The sequence below is a fragment of the Polypterus senegalus genome, unplaced genomic scaffold (assembly GCF_016835505.1).
Source record: "Polypterus senegalus isolate Bchr_013 unplaced genomic scaffold, ASM1683550v1 scaffold_1468, whole genome shotgun sequence".
NCBI classification, from domain to species: domain Eukaryota; kingdom Metazoa; phylum Chordata; class Cladistia; order Polypteriformes; family Polypteridae; genus Polypterus; species Polypterus senegalus.
The window spans coordinates 1-23704 of NW_024384637.1; the positions used below are offsets into that span (position 1 = coordinate 1).

Consider the following 23704-nt stretch of genomic DNA (forward strand, 5'->3'; position numbering starts at 1 on the left):
GAAGGCATAAGGCAGAATCTCTTTCAATGTTGTCTTCTGGCAAGTTCCGTCCAGTTTAACTAAGTATAGATCCCAGTGTGGAGTGAACTGTAATTAGAGACAAGGAAAACATGTTATAAGGAGAAATAGGAACCAGAAATTAAGCCAAATGATTGATATGTCTTTTCTCTGCTATTTGATCCATTTATAACATTGGGGTCTCAATTGGGTACAGGACTGCAATGAGGACCTCCGCATTGTTAAGGTTTAAGAAGACAAGCTATTGTGTCTGTATCTGTACACTCAGTTGACTGCATTATTAGAACACCTGATGTGGTCTGAAGTGTTACTTGTTGTCTGAAAGGAACGCTGGAACATTAGAACAATTGTGACGAGAAAATACCATTCGGCCCAACAAGCTTTTTGACTATTTGCTAATACACCTGCTCTAAACAGGGGGTGCTGGATCGAATTTTTCTACTTAGATAATTTTTCCAGGTGAGAGTTGTGGCACCTTTTCTTTTCTTTAGCAATTATACATGAAACTTTCTGGCCTATAGTTGTTTGGATCTGCCCAATCACTCTTTTATACAATAGGATAATATTTGCTAGACTTCAGTCTTTAGGAATTTCACCAGTGTGCAGTAATTTTTGGAAAATATGTGCCAAAGGTTTATATCTGTATTCAATAACTTCCTTAAGTACTTCAGGATAAATGTTATATGGTCCTGGTGATTTTATTTGTTTTAGCCCATTTAATCTAAGCAGTACTTGACTCTTCTTTGTAGTCCCTGTTAATTTTAGGAAGTTATCAACTTACACATACAAACTTGAAAGTTCAAAGAATTGTTGTTTCATTGTCTTTTTTAATTCTAACTCAGTCTTACTATTCCTAGTACTATTCACAATTCTTTTGCTAATGAAACATTGAAAGAATCTCTTTGGGTCATCTTTCACATCTTCTGCTCTATCCTTTTTAACCATTCCTCTGATATGCCCCACTATGAACATTAAAATGGGCAGGATATGTGATCAGTGATTTGGACAGTGGTATGACTGTTGGTGCCACATGTGGGGGCTACAGCATCTCAGAAATAGCTCTCCTCATGTTCATAGACACAGTCTCTAGACATTTATAGAGAATATTGTAATAGATACAGACATCTAGTCAGTGACAAGTCTGTGTGCAAAAACATTTTTAATGAGGGAGGTCAGGAGAAAATGGTCAGAGATTTTTTTAGGCTAGAAAGACCACACATACTCAAATAACAGCTCTTTACAACAGTCATGAATAGATCTACTAGCAGGGTGACTTGGGTGCACACCATAGGGCTCTACTCACAAAAGGGCCTTCGCTTCACAGTTGCGTAGCTGGCAGGATGATAAAAGCCCAGAAGAAAACGGGACCGGACCTGAATCATGACCAGGTGGGAGAGTACCAGGCTGAGCTTCTGGGTGGGGGTTACACCTCGGAATTCAGAAAGAACCGGTGCAGACTCCGCTCCCTTTGACTAATTCCGGGCCACATAAAATAAATAGGAAGAGTGTCGATGTGATACACAGATGTGGGCTGGTCTCTATGGGGGAAGTGACAGGGATTTATTATGCCCTCTCGGAGGACAGAGTTGTCCTCCCCACAGGGGCCAAGGCCCCAGAGCAAAGTGGGGATTCCCCAGACCACCAGGTGAAGTCCTTACAGGCATGGAGGCTAGATCCTGAGCGGTCTACCCAAGAGCAGGCTGATGCTCTGTGGGAAATGGTGGCGGGATGGTTAAAGCCCTCTGAGTGCACCACCTACCAAATAGTGAAAAAAGTAGCCTGTTTTCTATTAATAAACAATCTTCCCGACCATTTTACCCAGCCAGTCTGGGGAGACTTTTCTAATATGAACGAGCTCATTGAAACATCTAGGGCAGCCTCACAATTTGGGAGAACAGAACGGTCCTTAGCGGACGTTGTGGAGATTACGTCCTGCCTAATCAGCCCCCACGGCATAAACCGGAGTTTGTACTGGAGTCCCCGATTCCACGGGCGCGGCCCTCCCTTGGGAGCAAGGCGGAATGTAAGTGGAGAGAGGGGGGTGATTTGTGTGTGCTTTCAAACCCCTTGTCAATGGCTCATATGGGAGAGGTAGTGGTTATTGGATTTAAAGTGGAAGCCCTTTTTGATTCCGGCAGCAACATTTCCATTGTTGATCGCTGGTATGTACTACTGCGACAGTGGATAAAAACAAAGACCAGTATAACCTGTGTACATGGGGATATCCAATTCTATTAATCCACACAATGTTTCATCAGCCAGGGAGGATTGGTTAAAAAAATCATCGTAGCGGTCCTCCCAAATCCACCTTTCGCTGTGCATTCTCGGGCAGGACTCGTCTGACAATAAAAGCGGTGAAGTACTGACCCCTCCTAAATCTAATTAGGGACTAGTAACAGACGGGAATCCTCCATCGCAGGTTTTCTAGACACCATGTACTCAGCCAGCAGAGAGAGATGTGGGAGGCCAAGAGGAGGATGGGGAGCTTCCTGGGCTGTCGCAGACCATTGCGTCATCTGTCCGCGTCTCGGCGGAGAGGGATGACTTCACACCCCTTGAGATCAGACCTCTCTCAGATTTAAACTTCCAATTTAGACAAACACTGGCCTTGTTTAAAAGGGAACAATGGAATGATGATTCCCTTAAATTTGCAAAGAATGCAACACTAGTCAACAGTCAAGGCACCCATCAGCCCCATGCTACAGGGGTTCTCCTTTGTTAGTGAAAATTATTTATTATATCGGTCATTGGGCATGCGGGGTTGGGGGGGTATTGTTGGCCGTTTGGGGAACGGAAGTTGCTGCTAATCCCACAAACTTTCCAGTGGTAGGTTTGTGAGTTAGCACACGCCCACCTCCTAGGAAACTACCTGGGCACCGAGAACACATTAGAGCATATCAAGCTCTGATTTTATTGGCCGGGAATCAATGAGGAGGTTCGCTGCTTCTGTATCTCTTGTCCTGAGTGTGAGCTGTGGCAAATTCCTAGGTGGGACTGTGCTCCTCTTGTTCCCCTGATCTTGACAGATGTTCCAATCGAAAGAATAGAGATTGATATAGTGGACATAAGTATATATTAGTCCTCGTGGATTATGTGACCTGATATCCAGAAGCTGTTCCGTTGCACTCAGCTAATTCTAAAGCCATTGCACGGGAAGTGGTAGGGGTCTTTGCACTAGTTGGCATTCCTAAAAAAGTCCTTATGGACCAAGGGACACCATTTTCCTTGGAGACATTCAGGGAAACGGCTAAGTTACTTAAAATAAAGCATTTAAAGACCGAGGTGTATCTTCCTCAAACCGACGGTCTAGTGGAGAGGTTTAATCAGACTCTCAAACAGATGCTTCGCAAGATGGTCAGCAGGGATGGAAGGAATTGGGATCAACTCCTCCCCTTCGTACTCTTTGCCAACAGGGAAGTCCCACAAGCCTCGATGGGGCTTTCACACTTTGGATTATTATATGGACGACAACCCCGGGGCATACTGAACATTTTAAAAGAAGGTTGGGAAGGATAGGCTCTTCCCTCGACTAATATTTTGGAATATATTGTGCAGTTACACGATTGATTTGAGAAAATTCAACCCATATTAAAAAGTCACATGGAAGAGGCACAAGCAGCACAGGCCCGCAATTATGACCGTGGTACAATGCTCCGGGAGTTCCAACCAGGGGAATCGGGTCATGGTGTTGGCTCCCACCTCCCATTCTAAACTACTTGCCCATTGGCAGGAATCATACAAAGTTAAGGAGAGGAAAGGGCTCGTCGAATATTTAGTGAAACAGCCCAATCGTTGGCCGAGTGAGCGGATATACCATGTGAATCTTGCTGAAACCGTGGAAGGAAAGGGATCCTGATCCCTCCTACGGCCAGCCCCGCACATTCTTTGCTCAGACCAGCAACCTTAACTTCGGCTGTAAACTCAATGCCCGACAGAGGCAAGAGTTCAAAGCAATTATCTTGTCCACCCCGGAGATGGTAGACGAAAAACCCGGAAGGACCTCTCTGATTGCCCACGACATTGTGACCGAACCCAGGGTTATAGTCGGACAGCGCCCCTATCTTCTTCTCGAAGGCAAAGAAGGCTGAAGTTGAACTTGAAATCAAGTACATGCTGGACTTAAGAGTCATAGAGGAAAGTTATAGTTCCTGGTCCAGCCCAATAGTCTTGGTTAGTAAGCCGGACTTAATCAGGTCTCACAATTTGATGCTTATCCTATGCCTCGAGTGGGCGACCTCCTTGAGAGGCTTGGACAGGCAGAATATCTGATCATACCTGACATGACCATGGGGTACTGGCAGGTTCCTTTAACGGACTCTGCAAAGGTTAAGACCATGTTTAGCATCCCTAGTGCGCACTGGCAGTATCGTGTTCTTCCATTCGGGTTACATGGGGCTCTTGCGACTTCCCAGCGTCTGGTGGACAAAGTGCTCCGGCCCCATAACACGTATAGTGCTGCCTACCTGGATGACGTCGTCATCTATTCCAGCACCTGGAAGGAACACTTACAGCACGTCCGAGCGTTATTACGAATCCTGGGTGAAGCAGGTCTTCGGATCAGTCCAAAAAAATGTTTTTTTGGGTTGAAAGAAGCCAAAAAATTTGGGCTACCTGGTGGGTCGTGGTACTGTGAAGCCACAGTGCTCTAAAATAGATGCCATTTTGAAATGGCCCCGTCTGCGAACCAAGTGGCAGGTCCAAAGCATTTCTTGGTTTAGCCGGGTACTACCGACGGTTTGTACCATGCTTTTTACAAACAGCTGCGCCCTTGAGTGATTTAACAAAGAAGAGGGCTCCCAACATTGTGGTATGGACCAATACGATGGAAGCTGCATTTAGTGAATTAAAAAGGGCCCTGATGTCAGCACCTGTTTTTGAAAGCACCTGACTTTTCGCTTCCTTTTATCCTCCAGACGGACGCTTCGGACACAGGCCAAGGAGCAGTGCTAAGCCAAAGTGCCGATGGTGCTGAACACCCCGTCATGTTCCTGAGCCGGAAACTGCTGGATTGGGAGACCAGGTATGCGGCGGTGGAAAGAGAGGCTCTTGCGATTAAGTGGGCAATTACACAGTTGAGGTACTACATCTTGGGTCGGGAGTTTACACTTGTCACGGACCATGCACCTTTACAGTGGATGGCCTCTCCATCTCTTACAGACCATTCTGGCTCTGGGGCAGCCAACGACATCAATTCTGGTTCCGGTCCTGATGACATCACTTCCCTTACTGGCCTTTAAAGCCGCCATCTTGTTGATACTAAATCAGTTCTGTTTTGGACTCAGTCGTGTGAACATGTCTTTCATATTGAATCAGTTTTGCAGCCGGGAAAAATTATACCTTTGCAATGTCTTATGGTCGTTCTTGTTACAGTATTTAAACTTCCCATTTGGCTTTGCCTTTTAAGTTCAGCTCATGCTTTTCTCCTTCAGTGTTAACTTGCATTATTGGTTTGGGATGCTTTGGACAACTCAATTAGTACTTACCTCCATTAACACCTGTCTACATGCACCACATGGGCCGATAAAGTTGTTCTTCATGTCACTAGAAAACAGATACAATGTAGAATCTGTGACCTAAGGCTACAAATAATACCAGTGACATTTCACAGAAATTAGAATGAGAAACCCCTTAGAGGAAGTAGGCAAAACAAGAAGGGGAAAAAGTCATCATGACTCAGCCTAGGACACACTATGACTAACTGCTTCTCTCAACTTTAGATTAGATTAGATTAGATTAGATTAGGATAGGATAGGATAGGATAGGATAGGATAGGATAGGATAGGATAGGATAGGATAGGATAGGATAGGATAGGATAGGATAGGATAGATAGATAGATAGATAGATAGATAGATAGATAGATAGATAGATAGATAGATAGATAGATAGCATTAATAAATCATTCTTTAGGCAATTAGATTCAACAATAACCTCATTTATTTGGAATTCAAAACATCCACGCATCAAAAGAGCGACCCTATCAAAGACAAAAGGCAGAAGGTGGCATGGCTCTACCTAACTTCCAGTTTTATTACTGGGCAGCAAATATACAGGCGATAAGAACCTGGACACAAATAGAAGAACATACACAGGCTTGGACCACAATAGAAGTAAAATCCTGCAGTACTTCTTTGTATTCCCTGCTATGCGCTCCAATAAACACACGCTATCGGCAATATACAAATAACCCAATTGTGCTCCACTCACTTAGAATCTGGAACCAATGTAGAAAGCATTTTAAGATGGAGAAGCTTCTATCTGTGGCACCTCTGCAAGAGAACCATCTCTTTCAACCTTCACAAACATATGCAGTTTTTAATATCTGGAAAAAATTTGGAATTAACTTGCTTAGAGATCTTTATATAGACAACGTCTTTGCTTCCTATGAACAATTACATTCCAAATTTAACATTCCAGCTACACATTTCTTTCACTATCTTCAAATCAGGAACTTTGTTAAACAGAACCTTCCAGATTTTCCTCATCTTGCACCCTCATCCATGCTGGAAAAATATTGCTCAATCTCAAGGACTTAGACTCCATCTCTGCAATATATAAAATCATTTTACAAATCCTCCCTTTCAAAGATCCAAGAGGACACTGGGAAAAAGATCTCTCAATTAATATATCAGAAGAGGAGTGGAAAGTAGCAATGCAGAGAATTCACTCGAGCTCCATATGCGCAAAGCATACAATTATACAACTTAAAATTATTTATCGAGCACATCTGTCTCGACTAAAACTCTCCAAAATGTATCCAGGGCATGATCCAACCTGTGAACGCTGCAAATTAGCTCCAGCCTCACTAGGTCACATGTTCTGGGCCTGCACCAAATTAACATTATTCTGGACAAAAATTTTAATTACCTTTCAGACAGCCTTGGATTCACAATCCCTCCTAACCCATTAACAGCTGTGTTTGGGGTTCTTCCAGAGGGGCTTAAAGTGGAGAAAGACAAACTAATTGTGATTGCATTTACTACACTTTTGGCACGCAGACTTATTCTGATAAACTGGAAGAATCCAAACTCTCCTCTTTTAAGTCAGTGGGAAACGGATGTGTTATATTATTTGAAATTGGAAAAAATCAAATACTCAGTTAGAGGATCCGTACAGACGTTTTTCAAAACATGGCAGGATCTAATCAGTAATATTTTAAAATAAGTTCATGAAGCATAGAGAATTTATTAATTTAGGTATGTTTAAAAGCTGTAAAATTTTTATGCCGTTTGGCTTGCTCTCTCTCTCAAGGGTGGGGATCGATCTGTTCTTAACTCTATTTTTCTTTTTGTAAAAACTTGATTGCTTTGTATGAAGTGTAAATAAAAAAAAAAAATTGATAGATAGATAGATAGAAATTTGTCCTAAGATGGATATTTAGCTTTTTATAGAAGCACAAGAAGTATTGCAGTAAACAACAACCATCTTCAAATCATATACAGTGGGATGCAAAAGTTTGGGCAACCTTGTTAATAGTCATTATTTTCCTGTATAAATCGTTGGTTGTTACGATAAAAAATGTCAGTTAAATATATCATATAGGAGACACACACAGTGAAATGAAGTTTATTGGATTATTAACTAGGAGTGCACCTGTTGTTGTATTTGAAGGCCCAACCATTTAGAGCCAGTGCCTTGTTGCTTTTGATCCCATGGAAAACTCCAATCAACTCAGCCAAGAACTCAAAATAAAGAGATGGACCTCCAAAATTCCAATTCCTCTTTAGGATAAATTTCCAAACAACTGTAGGTACCACAAGCTTCAGTACAAACAACCATATGTAAATGCAAATATCTAAAGGTCACACAGATACTTCATTGTTCAGGAATGAGGCATAAATTAATTTCCAGGTATGAATGAATTTTGTTGAAAAAGGTTCAATTGAACCCCAAGAGTGCAACAAAGTAAATGGTGAAGAAGTTGGGAGGATCAGGTACCAAAGTATCTACATCCACCATTAACAGAGTCCTTAATGGACTGCCACAAAAGGAGGACGTCTCAACTCTAACACCAACAAAAACAAGCTAGAGTGAATCATGTGGGTAATCAACAGGAAAAACACTGGTCAGATGAAACAAAATTAAAACTGTTATGCTGTAATGATTATCACTATGTAAGAAGGAAGAAGAGGGGCTTTTAAGCCAAATAACATTGTCTCTACTATTAAGTATGAGGGTGGCAGTTCTGTACCTTGAGTATAAAGGGACTGGGGCACTTCCGAAAAAAAATGGCATCATGAGAAAGGAGGATTATCTAGAACTTCTGAAGCAGCACCTCAAGACTTCAGTTAGAAATTTTAAACTTAGATGCAAATTTGCTTCAATCAACACAATGGTACTAATCATACCTCCTAATGTGTAACAAAATGGCTTAAAGACACCAAGGTGAAAGTACTGGAGTGACCATCATAAAGCCCTGACTGGAATCTCATAGTAGATTTGTGTACTGAGCTGAAAAAGCTGTGTTCTGTTGATAGGAATGAGTACAAATTCCTGCCACGTATTGCGAGATGTTTGTGGAAGGCAACCCATTTGATTTTCATTTGATTCAACTTAAGCAACTTAAAGACAATGTCACCAAATACTAACAATGTGTGTGTAAACTTTTGACTCACTAAAAATCTGTTATAGTAAAAAAATTTGAAATAAATCTTTGTCTGGGCTATTACTTTGACATTACCACTTATGGAAATGAAGAAGATACCTTGATTGACTCATCAGTGGGTAACAGGACATCTGTGGAGTTTTGAAGCACTGAGTCTAAAACTCTTTAGCCAAGGTGGATGGAAAACTTTGGCCTCAACAACATATGTTCAACCTTACCATGCTCATTCTTGTGTCATGACCCATTATTTTCTACTATTATGTCTGGTCTGGGCAGCACGGTGGCGCAGTGTTAGCACTGCTGCCTCACAGTAAGGAGACCTGGGTTTGCTTCCTGGGTCCTCCTTGCGTGGAGTTTGCATGTTCTCCTCCTGTCTGCGTGAGTTTACTCCAGGTGCCCCGGTTTCCTCCCACAGTCCAAAGACAAGCACGTTGGGTGCACTGCAGATCCTAAAATTGTCCCGAGTGTGTGCTTGGTGTGTGTGTGTATGCCCTGCGGTGGGCTGGTACCCTGCCCAGGAATTGTTCCTGCCTTGCACCCTGTTCTGGCTGGGATTGGCTCCAGCAGACCCCCATGACCCTGTGTTAGGATATAGCGGGTTGGATGATGGATAGATGAATGTCTGGTCTGCTTCCATTATGAAAACTACACATGGAATAATTTGAAAGGTTAATAATAAGCATGTGTCATCACATACACAATTAGGGGAGAATTTCAAGGCTCATTAAATAGCTGTAATATAATGCTGACCCAGGAGGGGGCATTGTTGGTGTTATGCCTTTCTCTTTTGCATTCTCAGGACAGCCCTGATGTCATTTCTGCTCCTGCAAATAACCCCACCTCCTCCCATCATGAGACCTTTAAAACCCAGAGCCATCTAAAATGAATTGGTCAATAGACTCCTGTCTGCAAAGACACTTCATCCAGCCGTGCAACAGTACATTTGACATCAAACTCCAGAGTGCTGCAGCAGACACTCTAAAAATGATTAAGCTGTAGTTCAAGTTAGGCTGACCTCCCAACTGCCTCACAAAGTATAACTTCGAATGACATGCAGGCAGATAGATGGTTGGGACTTGGGCCATCTGTTGTGATCAAAGCGGGGGGGTTAAGTGCTTGAAGTTGAACTTTGCCAATTTGAATAGCTCAGTTCACGGCTAGCAAGAACTCCCAGAGGTTGTTGCACTCAAGGATTAGTTTTCCCCTTCTCCATAGCTTACTGTCCCTTCCATTATCTACAAACAGATGTGTGTAATGTTGTGAGAAAAATTTTGTGAACCTTTTGAAATCTGCATTACTTCCACTTCCACCATCAGGTGAGCTCCCGGAAGTGCCATGGAAATTCAAAGAACTGATGCTGGATACATATCCATAGGGCTATGAAGCAGCATTGCTAACCATTACACCACCATGCCATCCTTTATATTAACCTACTAAATAAAAAGGGTGAATTACCAGTTGATTGCCATGGCACAGAATTCTCTGTAGCCTTCAGAGATGGCTTTCTGAATAGCAGTTCTTTCCGCACACACTGTGAGGCCATAAGATGCATTCTCCACATTGCATCCTAAGGAATGAAAGGAAAAGGAAAGACATGTTTACAATCAGTGCAGTAGCATTTGGTAAGAAAACATCATTGAAGAATTCTATATCACTTTTTGACTTTATGACATTCACATAAGGCACCTGTGGCCACTTGGAGCTTGCACGCTTGGGGACTCTTGATAATTAATTAAAAATATGGAATGTCACAAACCCCATTCATCAAGGACTTGACCAAAAACTTGCACCTAATATGGTCCTACAGTATCTAAGTTTGACACCCTGATCTATTATATATCTCTCATGCTTGCAGAGCTTGACAGTAAAAAATTACTTTATCCAATAGGGTGATGCTGATAATCTTTTGTGGGCTGAAGAAATGGGAGATGTAAAAATGAATCAGATACACTTTTAGTAAAGCTTGATGGCATTATCTGAAATGGCCAGACAAGTGTCATAGGACAATCATAGCAACTTACCACTTTGAGTAAGGAACGGAATGTTGCTGATCAAACTTTAAAAGCTTTGTAAAGGACTGGCATTGAGCAGAAGTAAAAAAAACATCCATCCATTTTCTTAACCAGCTTATCCAGGACATGGTTGCAGGAAAACCACATGTACAGGGCACCAGACCATTGCATGGTGAACACACCCACACACACACATCAGGTGCCAATTCAGCAACACCAGTTTACCTAACAGACAGACACAGATACCTAGACGGGCAGGGTGGTGTAGTGGTTAAGTTCTTTGGACTTTAAATTCTGAGGCTTAGGTTCAAATCCCACTATTGACACTATATGAGCATGAGCAAGGCACTTGACCTGCTTCTGCTCCAATTGGTAAACCAAAAGAAATGTAACCAATTGTATCATAAAAGTTGTAAGTTACCTTGGATAAAGGTGTCAGCCAAATAAGTAAATGTAACTTGCATGTCTTTGGACTGTGGGAGGAAACCGACCCAAACATGGGGAGATCATGGAAACTCCCCACATGGAACACCTGGTACATGAACTTCTGTCTCCTTGTTTCAAAGCAGCAGCAGTATGACTATACCAAGTGATATGTAAAAGTTTATTCCTTTAAGTAATATAAAAGCATGTCCAAAACCAAAGAAACTATTGTTTTTTTTTTCTTTAGGCAGCAATATAGCGCACAGGCCTCTATTGATCAGCTTACACTCACAAATAAAAGGCAAAATACTGCACACTTGTGGTTTGATTCTGTCTTATTTTATATTTCCATCCATTCCTTTTCTAAATTAGCTTAGTCTTATTCCATGTATAATTAGTGGAGCTGATCAGGGTAGCAGCGGATGTAAGACAACAAGAAGAATCCTGGAATCCCTGGGCAAGTTTAGAATTGTCAGCTAACCTAATACATGCATCTTTGGAATGCCGGTGGAATAAGACCTTCCAAAAAAGAAAAAAGAGATGCGTGCACTGGGAAAATGTACACATCAGACCACTGCCTGTACTTCTTAAGTATCTCAAGATAAGAAAATTGTACTAACTGGCTCAAAAATCTCAGAGGACTGTAAATTTAGGAATCTACTTCTAACTTCAAAGGAGCGCTCGTCTTTAACTGATCTAGCTCCCTAGGAGCTTCCAGAAGTTGATGTTAAGGGTTTTGAAAATGCTGGACAATAACAAACTCATAAAAATATCAATTTGACAGAGATGGAATAATATTCATAACAAATCTTGTATATTGTGTGATCACTCTATCTACATGGAGAAGCCGTGCACTGTTGCTGAAATGAAATGTTGCATTTAAATTGGTGTTTTGCAACAGCAATGATTTGGGTATGTCACAACCAACCATTTCTCAAATCATGCACCAAACTTTGAATGCCCTTACAACGCATGAGGTAATTTACAGATTCATACATTTCCTCACCACTCCACTTGAAAAAACTGTTAAAGCAAGCTGCATTAATGCAAACTGGTATGCACATAAAGATCATTTCCACAAAGCAAGCTGCATTCATGCAAACTGGTATGCACATAAAGATCATTGCCCCAAGTGTGGATGAGCATGCATCTGTATCAACACTCAGGTGGTCATGGATGCAAATGATACTGCAGTAGCCAGCATATTACCCTGAAGATAGGCGAGGCTGGATGGGTGATTGTCACCAAATGTTACACAGGTACACTGAGCTCAGAATTCCATGAACTGGAACATCTGCATTACACTTTACAAGCCCAGGAAGGTTCAAGAAGGCAGAGGAAGAACCCCAGGACAATCGATAAATAGAGCCTTGTAGAAGTTAAAAGGAGCATGGCATGGTGAAAGATAATCAGGAACACAGTAAAAGTGAATGAGACTTCACAAACAGCATTGTTGCTAGTTTCAGTATAACTGTTACTTTCTGAGACATTTCCCGTGGCCATAACAGCAAGAAGGTGATTCTTCTGAAAGCATGTCTGTAGATCATTCATTGTTAAACAAACATATCCATTATCAGGCTGTACTCTCATTCAGTGTGTTTGTTTCAGTCTTTCCATCTTGGTGCCCATTACAGTATTATTCTTGAATGGAAACAATTACATGCAGCTTAGTACAATTGAGTAGAGTGGTGGAAGATAGGGATTTGGGTTAACAATCAGAAGGTTGCCAGTTTGAATCCCATAAAATGCCAGAAGTGACTTTACTTCGTTGGGCCCCTGATCAAGGCCCTTAACCTGCAATTGCTTTGTACTAAGTATGATGTTAATCTGCATCCAACCATCTTGTAGGGAAAACTTGGCACTCCAGCCACTGTAAAAAACCTTATAGTGTTCCAGGTTGGTGCAGAGGTGTCACCTGTTGTATGGCTGCACTTGGATCTCAGTCCGGGTGGCTTGCTGTGTGGTGGATGCGGCAATACGCTGTAATCAGTGTATGCTCTCAACCTGTAACTTATTATGTTGTCCAGTTTCTTCTTTAATTATTATTATCTTTGTAGTGAAGTGTTATTATCAGAAAACTATAAAATGTCATCACGATTCCCAAGGAACTTGCAAAATGCCTTCATAAATACAACTTTGTGGTTCGGGGTGTGAAAAATTATGATGTCATTCAAATGTGAACTCCTCCTAGTTGGGAGTAAGAGTAGGACGCTTTATAAATAATTTACATGTCCTACTCTGGGGTAGGACAAATTGTTCTCATATTCAGAGTTAAGTTCAATTTCTAGGACTAATTCTGATAAATACAAGCCAAGATCTTGATCTCTGCTCCTTAGAAATGTGGAGCTGCTTCAGTTAACTACTGCGCCATGATACTTCCTCCTGTTTAACATTTTTAACCGTGGAAAGAGGTGGCCCTTACATTCAAAACTCACCAAAAATGTCATAGCAGTTCTCCTCCCTATTTCTTACCTATTGCACACTTACTTCAAATCCAAATAAAAAATGGAAGGTGGTCATTAATAAAAGAATTCAGTTACGTCATTAGTGAAGTGTACCATCATTGTGCACATTACCAGTTTAACAGAAAAGAAAGGAAGGGCAAATCAATTGCATGAAATGTTGCACCAGCAACTTCAAGGACACCTCTTTAAGCTAAACAATAAACATCAAAAAGAGTACAGATAACAAAGTGGGGGTAAATTAATGCAGTATATTAATTAATAGCTATTCACTCAATACATTCTGTGCAAAAAAAAAACACCTCGACATTATGAGGGAAGGACACCGCTGTATTAGCTATTATAAATAATTAAATCATTGCTTGCCTTTTTGTCTTTTCAAAATGATTAGTGTTAAGTATAGGTGACAACTTTATGGAAATCCCAGTAGATGGTACACTATGCACAGAGTTACCACCATTACAGAGAATACTATCGTTAAGGTCAGAGTATGAGGAAACCACACAGTGGAGGTCCTTGGCAGCAGCTGGGAGAGGTGGGAGCTTTGACAGATCAGTGACATAAAATGGTGCCAGGACAACTGCCAGACAAACCTGAAGAATGACTGGTAATGAAAAGACAGTGTGATTGACGTTGGAAGACCTTGATCACTCGCAGTGCCTTCCCTGTGGTCTTACAACTGGATAATCAAGGTGGCATATTAACATCCACAGCACGTCACACAATAAAGTGATAATTAACAATTACTGATATCCCTGCAGCTTTCTTTCTTACCTTTTGGTCATTTCCATACTACAACATTGTTTGGGGCACTGACCACAGGCCTGGCTCCAGGCACAGACTCCAGTAACCCCAGACCATGTGGAGTACTGTTTTAAAATGTGTGCATCTGCAACTTTAGGGGCATTTGAATTGCATTGAATCCCTTTACCTGTGATCCGTTTGCCTTTGGAGACCCTATAAGGACCCTACAAGGAGCTTCTGCCCAAAGTAGAAGAGTGATTGGTTAAGTTTCTAATCAGAACAGACCAAAAACAAATACTACCAACATGCTACTATATTTTACAGATAAAAACACTGAAAGGGTTTCCATATCTTTTGTCTTTTCAACACTATCCATAAATAGATCAATTCTGAGATGAAACTGAGTTTTCTTTTAGTAGAGATGTTGTGCTACAGGCTACCCTATAGAAGATTGTTGTATTCCGAGAAGCCTGCATTTAAATGTAGAGAGCTGCACAGTTGAGAACATCATTGTGCAAGGCAAGGTGGAGAAGCGCTTAGCCCAGACTGCACTTTTGGCTTGAATCTGATGCCTGGTGGTGATGACAGCAAATTCTTCCTTTTTCTCACTTTTATTCTAAAGATTTGTGATTTTAAATTGGTCCTGTGTGAGTGCTGGTTTGATGCATGAGTGCTAGGTCACATTGTACATTAGTAATGATGGTGACTACCCCAAAACAGTGATGATATTCAGGCACCCTCTAAAAATTAATTAAGGTATGCCAAAAAATGCTGCAGGGTCCAAGAGCCGACTCAAGCAACCCAGAAACAAACTAGTGGCACCAGGCACAGAGAACATTTTAAAATTATCCTAATGGACATATTTTCTGAGATAAGAAAATGTATTGAACATATAATGGGAAATCTGACTATAATAACTACAGTAAGCTGAGCTTGCACTGTAACTGTGAATGAGCTGAATTATGAAGATCGCTTCAAAAACTAAAGGTGAGTATATATAGAAACTCAGAAAAGAAACAAGAAATCTCATCCTTTCAGATACAAAACATTGAGATAATTGATGAAAATCAAAACATAAATTGGTGGTAATGTGAGAATATAATTTTAAAAATTGGTTCTTTTTGCACTGTCATTGTCAGTTACCAAACTACTGATCCATCTCCCGATAAACCTCCTGTCCTTACTAAAATCTATCACAGGCATCTGTTATACCTTATCTGGAAAATATTAAATATGCCACTCTGGAAAGGAAAAATAACGTCAAACTTGAAGGTGGTCACTTTCAGTTTTTAAGTTAATGCCGAAGATACAAATTAGTTTGTGCACTTTAGAAATCTACGGTAAATAAAACAGCCATGGCCTGCAAGAACATTGGCCTATACATTATGGCCTCAACTCACCTTGAAATATTTTGCCTTCCTTGGTCAGCAAAGCAGCTCCAACTGGATATTTGCTGTATGGACAATAGGCTCGGGCTCTTGCTTGCTGGCATTTTAAGATTAACTCTTTCACAACAGGATCTGAATGATAAAAAAACAGTATGGTTACTGCTTACAGCCAATTTTTTTGTTCACTATGGGGTCTCCCAAAGAAGCATTACAGTAAGTAAAGTATTTTATAAAAAGAAACAAATAAACAAATAAAACGCATAACAAGTTTGTAGGCATTTTCTAGTTATAGATGACCCATAATTATAATGTACAATGGATGCCCAATATCAGTGTATATAATTGGCTCAATGGTATTATTCTTCACATACAGTATTGTGCCATTATACTTTTTCTCACATCATACTAAACCCCCCAAGACCCCCCCCCACCTCATGCACTTACTTACTTACACCAAAATATTTTATTGAACCCATTTCTGCTTGGTTAAAATAACTAATATATAATATAAGTAGAATGGTTGGAGGACTGCTTTGCAAAAGTCAAAGATACAGCTGATCATCTATGGCCATGAAAATTTGGTGCTATCATTACCATATTTATTTAACTATAGCTATTTATAGTATATTAAGATACTAAGATTCAAATCCAGAATTACTGAACTTCCCTTTAAAAAGTCTTAGGTTTTCTGCCAGTGATCCATAATAATATGGAATACCATTTGTGTCAAATTAAGTGAATAAAAAGGCAATTATGAAACAAATTGAAAAATGTGTGCATGGCATAACGTTTGAGTGCTTTGAAAGTCAACTATTTCAATTTTTTAATTACTTTATCAAAAAGCCAGTTATCACACTTTTACTGTATGTGTTAAAATATTTTTGTTGCACAGTGTATAATATACAAAAATAACAGTGATAATAGAAGGCAATTTTTTCTTGTAGTGGGGGTCTGTTTAACTGTCAGATATATCAATATACAAAATATACAAGTTGAAGTGACCCCTCTCAAGTTAAATTTGAAATAGTAAACTACTCCGTAACTGAAATGGCACAGAACACAGTGTATTTCTCTGTTTTGAGACAGACAAGCTTATAAATTTGCTAGTGTCTTCAAATAAGAGATTTTTAAATGTCTAAAATGTACACATCATGCTGTTGTTATGGGTCTACTAGTTCAGGTTCTGTATTTTCTGTGTATGCTTCTTTTTTGTGTCTTTTCTGTTTAATGTAAAGTGCTTTTTATATCTATAACAGTTATTTATTTTATACTCATATTTCAGTTTATGTAATTATGTTTCTATGTGAAAGTATTTGTTCTATTATGTTCCTTGTGTTTTGTGGGTGGTTCCCCAAGAGGCGGGGTCACCTGTCCACCTCCATCTAGGCACTGCCCCCAGCTATATAAAAACTGTGGAGGCATGCAATTCAAAGGCATTCATTGTTAAAGTCAGTGTTGGTGAGTGCTTTCTGTACTCTTGCTATTGCTTATTTTGAATTAATGGATTTTGACCGTTGTATGGGATTAAGTACTTCGACATTGTGTACTTCTGGATTGCCTTATCTTAGGTAAGTCCATCAGTGCTTTTAAGGTTTTTTGTGGTCTTGTTTATTAAGAGAATTTTGAAAAATAAATCATTTTTATTTGTAAAGATGCTTTGTTTGTCCTTTAATAACAAGCTGAAATGTCACAGCCACCCTATTACTTATAGGGCTTTTGTGACATTTTTTGGAATTATTACTGTTGTTTTGCCAGCTTTTCATTTTGGGCCTACTCCAGCTGAAGCCAGGAAGTTGCCTTTAGCCCTGGCTTAGGTTAAGGTTGCCTGAGCTGGGCAGACCAGGTAGGCTTCTGGACTGCTTCCTAGGTTCATTTCGGAGGCCTCGCCATATCTTACAGTTTAAAAAATTCCAGACCACTACAGCTGTATTAGCAACATCACAACAAAAAATAAACTTTCCTCACAAATTTCCTTGAAGAATAAGTGTGCCAGATTAATAAATTGCCCAAAGTTGTTTCATGTGAACAGACAGACATGGCAATCACAGTAGGAGCTTATCACAATATATGTGAACACACTTGAAAATTAAATTATTAAATAATCACCTGAAAAAGTGAAACAATATATATTAATGTGTTATTCAATTTATATATGGTATATGTGTAAAAGATACATAATTAATGATCACATGAAAACCTACAGCAAAACTAATAAATTAAGAATTTGGCTGGCCCCTTTTACCAAGGCAACTTACAATATTTGAGATACAACTAATTGCATCTCTTTTGTTTTTCCCATCAGAGCACAGGCAGATGAAGTGACTTGCTCATGTTAGAAGCGGGATTTGAACCCTCATTCTCAAGATTTGATGTCCCAAGTCCTAACAACTACACCACACTGCCTGCCTAAATAAGTCATTATATTGTGAAAAAGGGCATTATTAAATAAAGTAATTTAATTATTATGAAATAGAAATATATCAACATTAATGTTTTTGTTTCAATAATGTAGTTACATCACAATAATTTAATCATAGCAGATTATATCTGAAATTTGACATATTTTAAAAACTTTTTTGTTTAACAATGGCACATTTGCAAATGGCTCTTTAATGCCAGCTGTCTATTTCAGAATGCCTCTGTTCATGATGGTTTTATCAGCGAGAGTACCGCGGACAGCAAAGTAGTTTCTGATTTACTGCCAAGTGTTCATATCTAACCAAATTAATATTTATAGATAACTCAAAATGCATTTTAAATATTCTAAAGTGCAGTTTTGCTTTTCAGATGTCTGAAGCTAATTTCAAGACAATTGAAAATAAGTTATACTGTATTTTAAGATATCTACAATATTTTTTGAGATGTCTCAGAATAATTTCCTATACAGTTTAAAATTTCTGAAACTAATGTGATATATTCAGATAGACAGATTGATAGATAGCACTTTATTTGTCCCAAGGCGGAATGTAACCTTTTACAGAAGCTCAAGAAATATTACAGCAAATAACACTCCCCTTGAAACACAAACAAGAATTACAAAAACTAAGATAAGAGAACCAGTGACTTTGCTAAAGATGAATGAACAGTCCCAGTGAGGCATTGTAAAGACATGTTGCCTTAAGCATGAAAGAGACCCTGTAGCTTTTCTTGATAAATTTCTGTGTAGTGGAATTTTTTTTAGTGTTTCTCACTACATCACTTTTCTTGCTACAGGCCATTACTTACTGATTTAGCATACGGTAGATATGCCTTTACTAAGGAATGCTGTCTGGGGTTGTGTGGTATGTGAGGGTGTATAGGTCAGGCCTGTGACTTCTGGATTATTTGAGTTTGTGGATAAGTAAATAATTCTAAAGAAAGATCTCTTTTACAGAAGGTTAGGTTGTGAATTACTGCTTAGTTAGGATACATTTTTGGCTTTGACACTTCCTGCTATCGATGTACTGCTTAAGTCTATCTACCTACTGGTCCCGTTTCTTTCACAGCTGGTGGCAGGCCTTTTCCGGCACCATAGCCATCCGGTGTAAACCCTTGGATTCTTCCAGCACAGAGGCAGGGATTCTCACTAGATGCCCAGATCATATAGACTGATTCTTCTCCATCCAGAGAAGATGCTTTATTTCATTTATATCCTCCACCTAATCCTTTAAGCCACTATATACTGTACAGCTTCTGACCATAGCTTCTCAAGGACATATAGATTGATTGGTAAACTAAGAGCTTCATCAAAGCAAAGTAGCCTTGGTTAAATTAACATTTAAAGTGTATATAAAGGGAAATTTAATTTACACATTGTTAAGCGTTACTTTAGCTCTGTAATAACAGTTGTTAATTTAACATTGATGATTCTTTTGTGCTCCAAGAAATAATCTTTCATTACCACCCTGTAATACACTGTCTGTTGTAAAGCTTTTGCACGTATCTGTTGGACAGTCTAACAATTTCTTCCTTCTGCACCACCTGTGTGCAAGATCCTCAATTTGGGCTAACTGCATTACCATCACCTTCAGACATAAAGCCACTTGTTTAACTAAAGGGCCATCCTAACATGCTATTGCAGTAGCTTTCTTAAACACTTCTGCATACTGCCTGGATGTAGATAGTGATGAGTCCATTGTGAATCCTGGGTTCTTCTCATAAGGGGTACTTTCATATTTCAGACCTGCAATTGTGTATTCAAATCTAAAATGTCTACTTCCTACATGTAATACCTTACATTTACTTATAGTAAATTTCATCTTCCACAAATTTGCCCAGGTCTGTATGCTTTCCAAGTCCCAATGAAGCTATTTAGCCAAGTCTACAGTGTCCCTTATTCGATCTAGATTGCTAGAATCTGTAAACTTAATCATCTTATTGATTATAATCTTGCCTAAATTATACAAGTATATAAAAGGAACAGCGGTCCCAGCACTGATCCCTAAGGGACACAACTTTTAACATCACCTAATTCTGAGAAAGTTCCCTTCACTATCACCCTTTGCTTTCTGTTTACCCTCCTACAGGCTGTGCTCTGAATTCCTTCTTTTAGTCTGATCACCAACCCTTCATATAGAGCCTTATCAAAAGCCTTCTGAAAATACAGATAAATAATATTATATGCACCTCTCTTATTGTATGCTTTTGTTGCTTCCTTACAGCATATTAGTGAAGGACAACCTTCCTCATACCGTACCATGTTGACATATGCTGCATTAATTTGCCTGTGATGCACAATAGGATAATATTTGCAAGCCTTATGGTGTGTAGGAATTTCCCCACTGTGCAGAGAATTTTGCAAAACATGTCTCAAAGATTTATATATACATTCACTAACTTCCTTAATCACTCGAGATCACATTTTTCATATATCCTATGTAAATCTGAACTCTGACAATTGATTTTGATCAAAGCATTTAAGTGGTACTACTCTTATTGACCAAAACAAAACAGTCTTAAAATGAATGCTTTACAACTTTCAGCTGACCCATCCATTTTAAACCCACCAAGTTCAAAGAGAGCATCAGGGCCTAACAGTGGATGAGGCAACAGTCCCCAGTAGGTAAATTTGCACTCGTATTTACCTAAACCGTTGTCAATTTGCCAACCGTGGGATACGGGAAGGAAACCGAAACAGATAAAGAAAAACAGACATAGAAAAGATAAGACCGTACAAACTCCATATAGACAGCGAGGTTTTTGGATCAGTGAGGCATCGGGGATAACCTGTGGGTCATTACAATTATACAATATAACTGTACAAATCAAATAAAAAAATGTAACTGTTACCACCCAGTGTTATTACAAATAACAACCTGGCGCAAATCAAAACCTCATTCGTACATGCAGTTATTCCCAAGAATTTACAGGTAAATCCCTGCACCCTTGAACTGAATGGTATCCTTCAAGGGCGCGTAAATAAAGGCGAGCTTCAAAAGGGCGACCTCTATTGGGCGCAGCGAATAAAGGCGCGCGTAAAGGTGATCTTCAAAAGGGCGACCTCAATTGGGCGCAGCGAATAAAGGCAAACGCAACAAAATTATTACAGAAAATTTATTCGATAAAGGTTAAAGGAATCGCTGGTTTCCTGGTCCACTGTCATATCGAAGAAATTGCTCACCTCCAGCAGTCGTAGAATATTCAACAGGCATACTCAAGTCGTCCAGACTAGTTGGGTTTGACATTGGTGCCTCGTTGACACGCCGAACGCGACGGACAGTTTGTTTAAGGTGACGAAAAACAGGAAGTTGTCCAACAACCGCTGATGACAGACCTTGGGTTGCTGTAGCCACGAGTTCATGAGGTCCGTCAGTAGAAGAAGTTGCTCGTTGCTTGATGTCCACTATTGCTTTCCTTGTTTCGATCTTCGCCACATCTGGAACATGGTTGTGCATAGATGGTCTCTTGACGAATAATCCATTTTTGGTATGACAGCGAGACAAACATTTTCCAATCCTATATTCAGTGCATTTCCAAATGAGTTTCCCGTTAATAGTTTTCTCCTTTCTGAATGTGTAGCCTTCGACTACGAGCAGATCTGCACCTTTGTTGCTCTTCACATATTCCAGAGCCATTTGAACTAAATTATCTACGAACGCCTTTATTCGCCGCGCTCAATTGAGGTCGCCCTTTTGAAGCTCGCCTTTATTTACGCGGGCCTTTATTCGCCGCGCTCAATTGAGGTCGCCCTTTGGAAGCTCGCCTTTACTCGCCGCGCCCATTTGAGGTCACCCTTTTGAAGCTCGTCTTTTTGTGCGCGCCCTTATTGAATAGAGCCGAACCGAATAGCCGCGTCACTGTACCCCTCCCGTCGGCTACACTTGCTATCTGAGTAGGCGTGCCGGGTAAACATCCAACCAGGCGGAAGAGGCGTCAGTTGTTACAAAGCCAATCGCAAACACGCGGAGGCGGGGCGTAGTCCTCATTGTCGAATATACCAAAACACTTATTTAATTAAAAAAAATAATAAAAATAAATAAAAAAGACCTTCGAGCACAACGCAATGATCCTTCAAAGAACTCAGACGAACTTTCGATGCTTGCATTAAGACTCATGAAACGACAGGACATGAAATAAGTTTTTCACATGCTTAAAACTCCTTAATAAACGATGAAGAAATACTGATCGCTTAAATCGTGCGGTCCTTCGCCTGTATTATCGTTGTTCACATAGCGGAAAGGAATGTATGAAAATCATTTTCGACCGATGCAAATTAATTATTGCGCATATGCCGTGCATGTAATCTAATGCCAGTCAGAACTGACAAAAATGCATATATTGCCACATATCCGCTGTTAACGGATTTTTATCTAGCTTTCCTGGGAGATGTAAAAATTTTAGGTTAGTTGTATAAGCAATATTATTTTCCATTAAGTGTTTACTGTAGCCCACTGCACCCAACACCGCTTGCCTAATGACTGCGTGTGAAATTATTGAACCTACTGAGTTTTACGTACCTTCCATGTCTGGCGCCTCTAGTTACCTCAGCTCCTTCAGCTAACTGAGCACAACACTGATTAGACCGGTTATGCACAGCGATGTCAAAAGTTTATGATCTTAGGGAACAAGCCAATGAAAACTAACTGCGGGTATTTCAGTCACACGATTGAGTCAGCTCAGTATGACTTTGAGATACGTCCGTTCTTTTTTTTTAATATTTAACCTTAACATTTTTAAGCATTGTAACCTCGCAATAAGTTACATATAAAGCACGGAGTACTGGTATAATTATTTAAATGAGGCATGGGACAAGAAAAATGTCAGCGAAGCAAAAAAAGTCATGTATGGAACAATTTTGGCAAGTTTTCATTTTTAAGAGGAAAGCAAAAAGATGTATATTTTTTAGTAAGAAATGGGTGCATAGTACATTAACCTATCTAGTGCTTCCCCATTTTCAGTTTTTATTCTAATAGGCTTTATTGTAATATGCACTTTTACACTGAAGTACTAATTCAAAATCACTATAACATATAATACATTGATTATAAAAGTATAATGCAACCTTTATTTTATATATTTTAATGTTTTAACTTTGCAAATTCACATTAGAGATGTATTTAGATAACATTTAAGAGGAATTTAGTTTTATAAATGAATGAACAAATGGCACAATGATTGGCGCCACTTCCTACAAGGATCCGGGGTTTGAATTCCAGCCCTTGTTAATGCTGATATGAAGTCTAAATATTGGTGATGTGTTTTCCTCCAACACCCCTAAAAGCATGAATGTTTAGTTGATTGGCCATTGTGTGTGAGTGAGCCCACCGATGGACTGTCTAGGACTGGTTCATGTCTTCCACCCACAACTAATCCTTGGTAATCTGTAGTTGTAACTCACATTACCAGTGGTGGAGGGACAACAACACAGATAAAAAAAAATATATTAATAAAAACAGAGTGCCAGTTATTTGCAAATAGGGTCAAGCACTTGTTAAACCGGGGTTAAATGTTATGAGTAAAAAGCAAAATAAAGTGCATGTGACTGGGTACAGCATTTACAGTGGCTCCTAAAATAAACAGTGAAGAAGACGAAAAAACAAAGGATTTTCTTCAATAAACACTGTTTGAGAAGGTTC

The 23704-nt window shown here is 39.7% G+C and overlaps 1 protein-coding gene across 1 annotated transcript; it reads right to left on the reverse strand.

Moving 5' to 3' along the window:
- Positions 1-6: 6 nt before the first annotated feature.
- Positions 7-21689, reverse strand: LOC120522029 (cytidine deaminase-like; the record flags this gene model as incomplete). The annotated part of the gene is made up of 5 exons (XM_039743255.1): positions 21250-21689; positions 15663-15782; positions 10077-10188; positions 5502-5559; positions 7-87 (listed from the first exon to the last, which is right to left on the reverse strand). Coding segments are annotated over exons 1-5 (645 nt in total), but the record flags the coding sequence as incomplete, so codon positions are not given.
- Positions 21690-23704: the final 2015 nt, after the last annotated feature.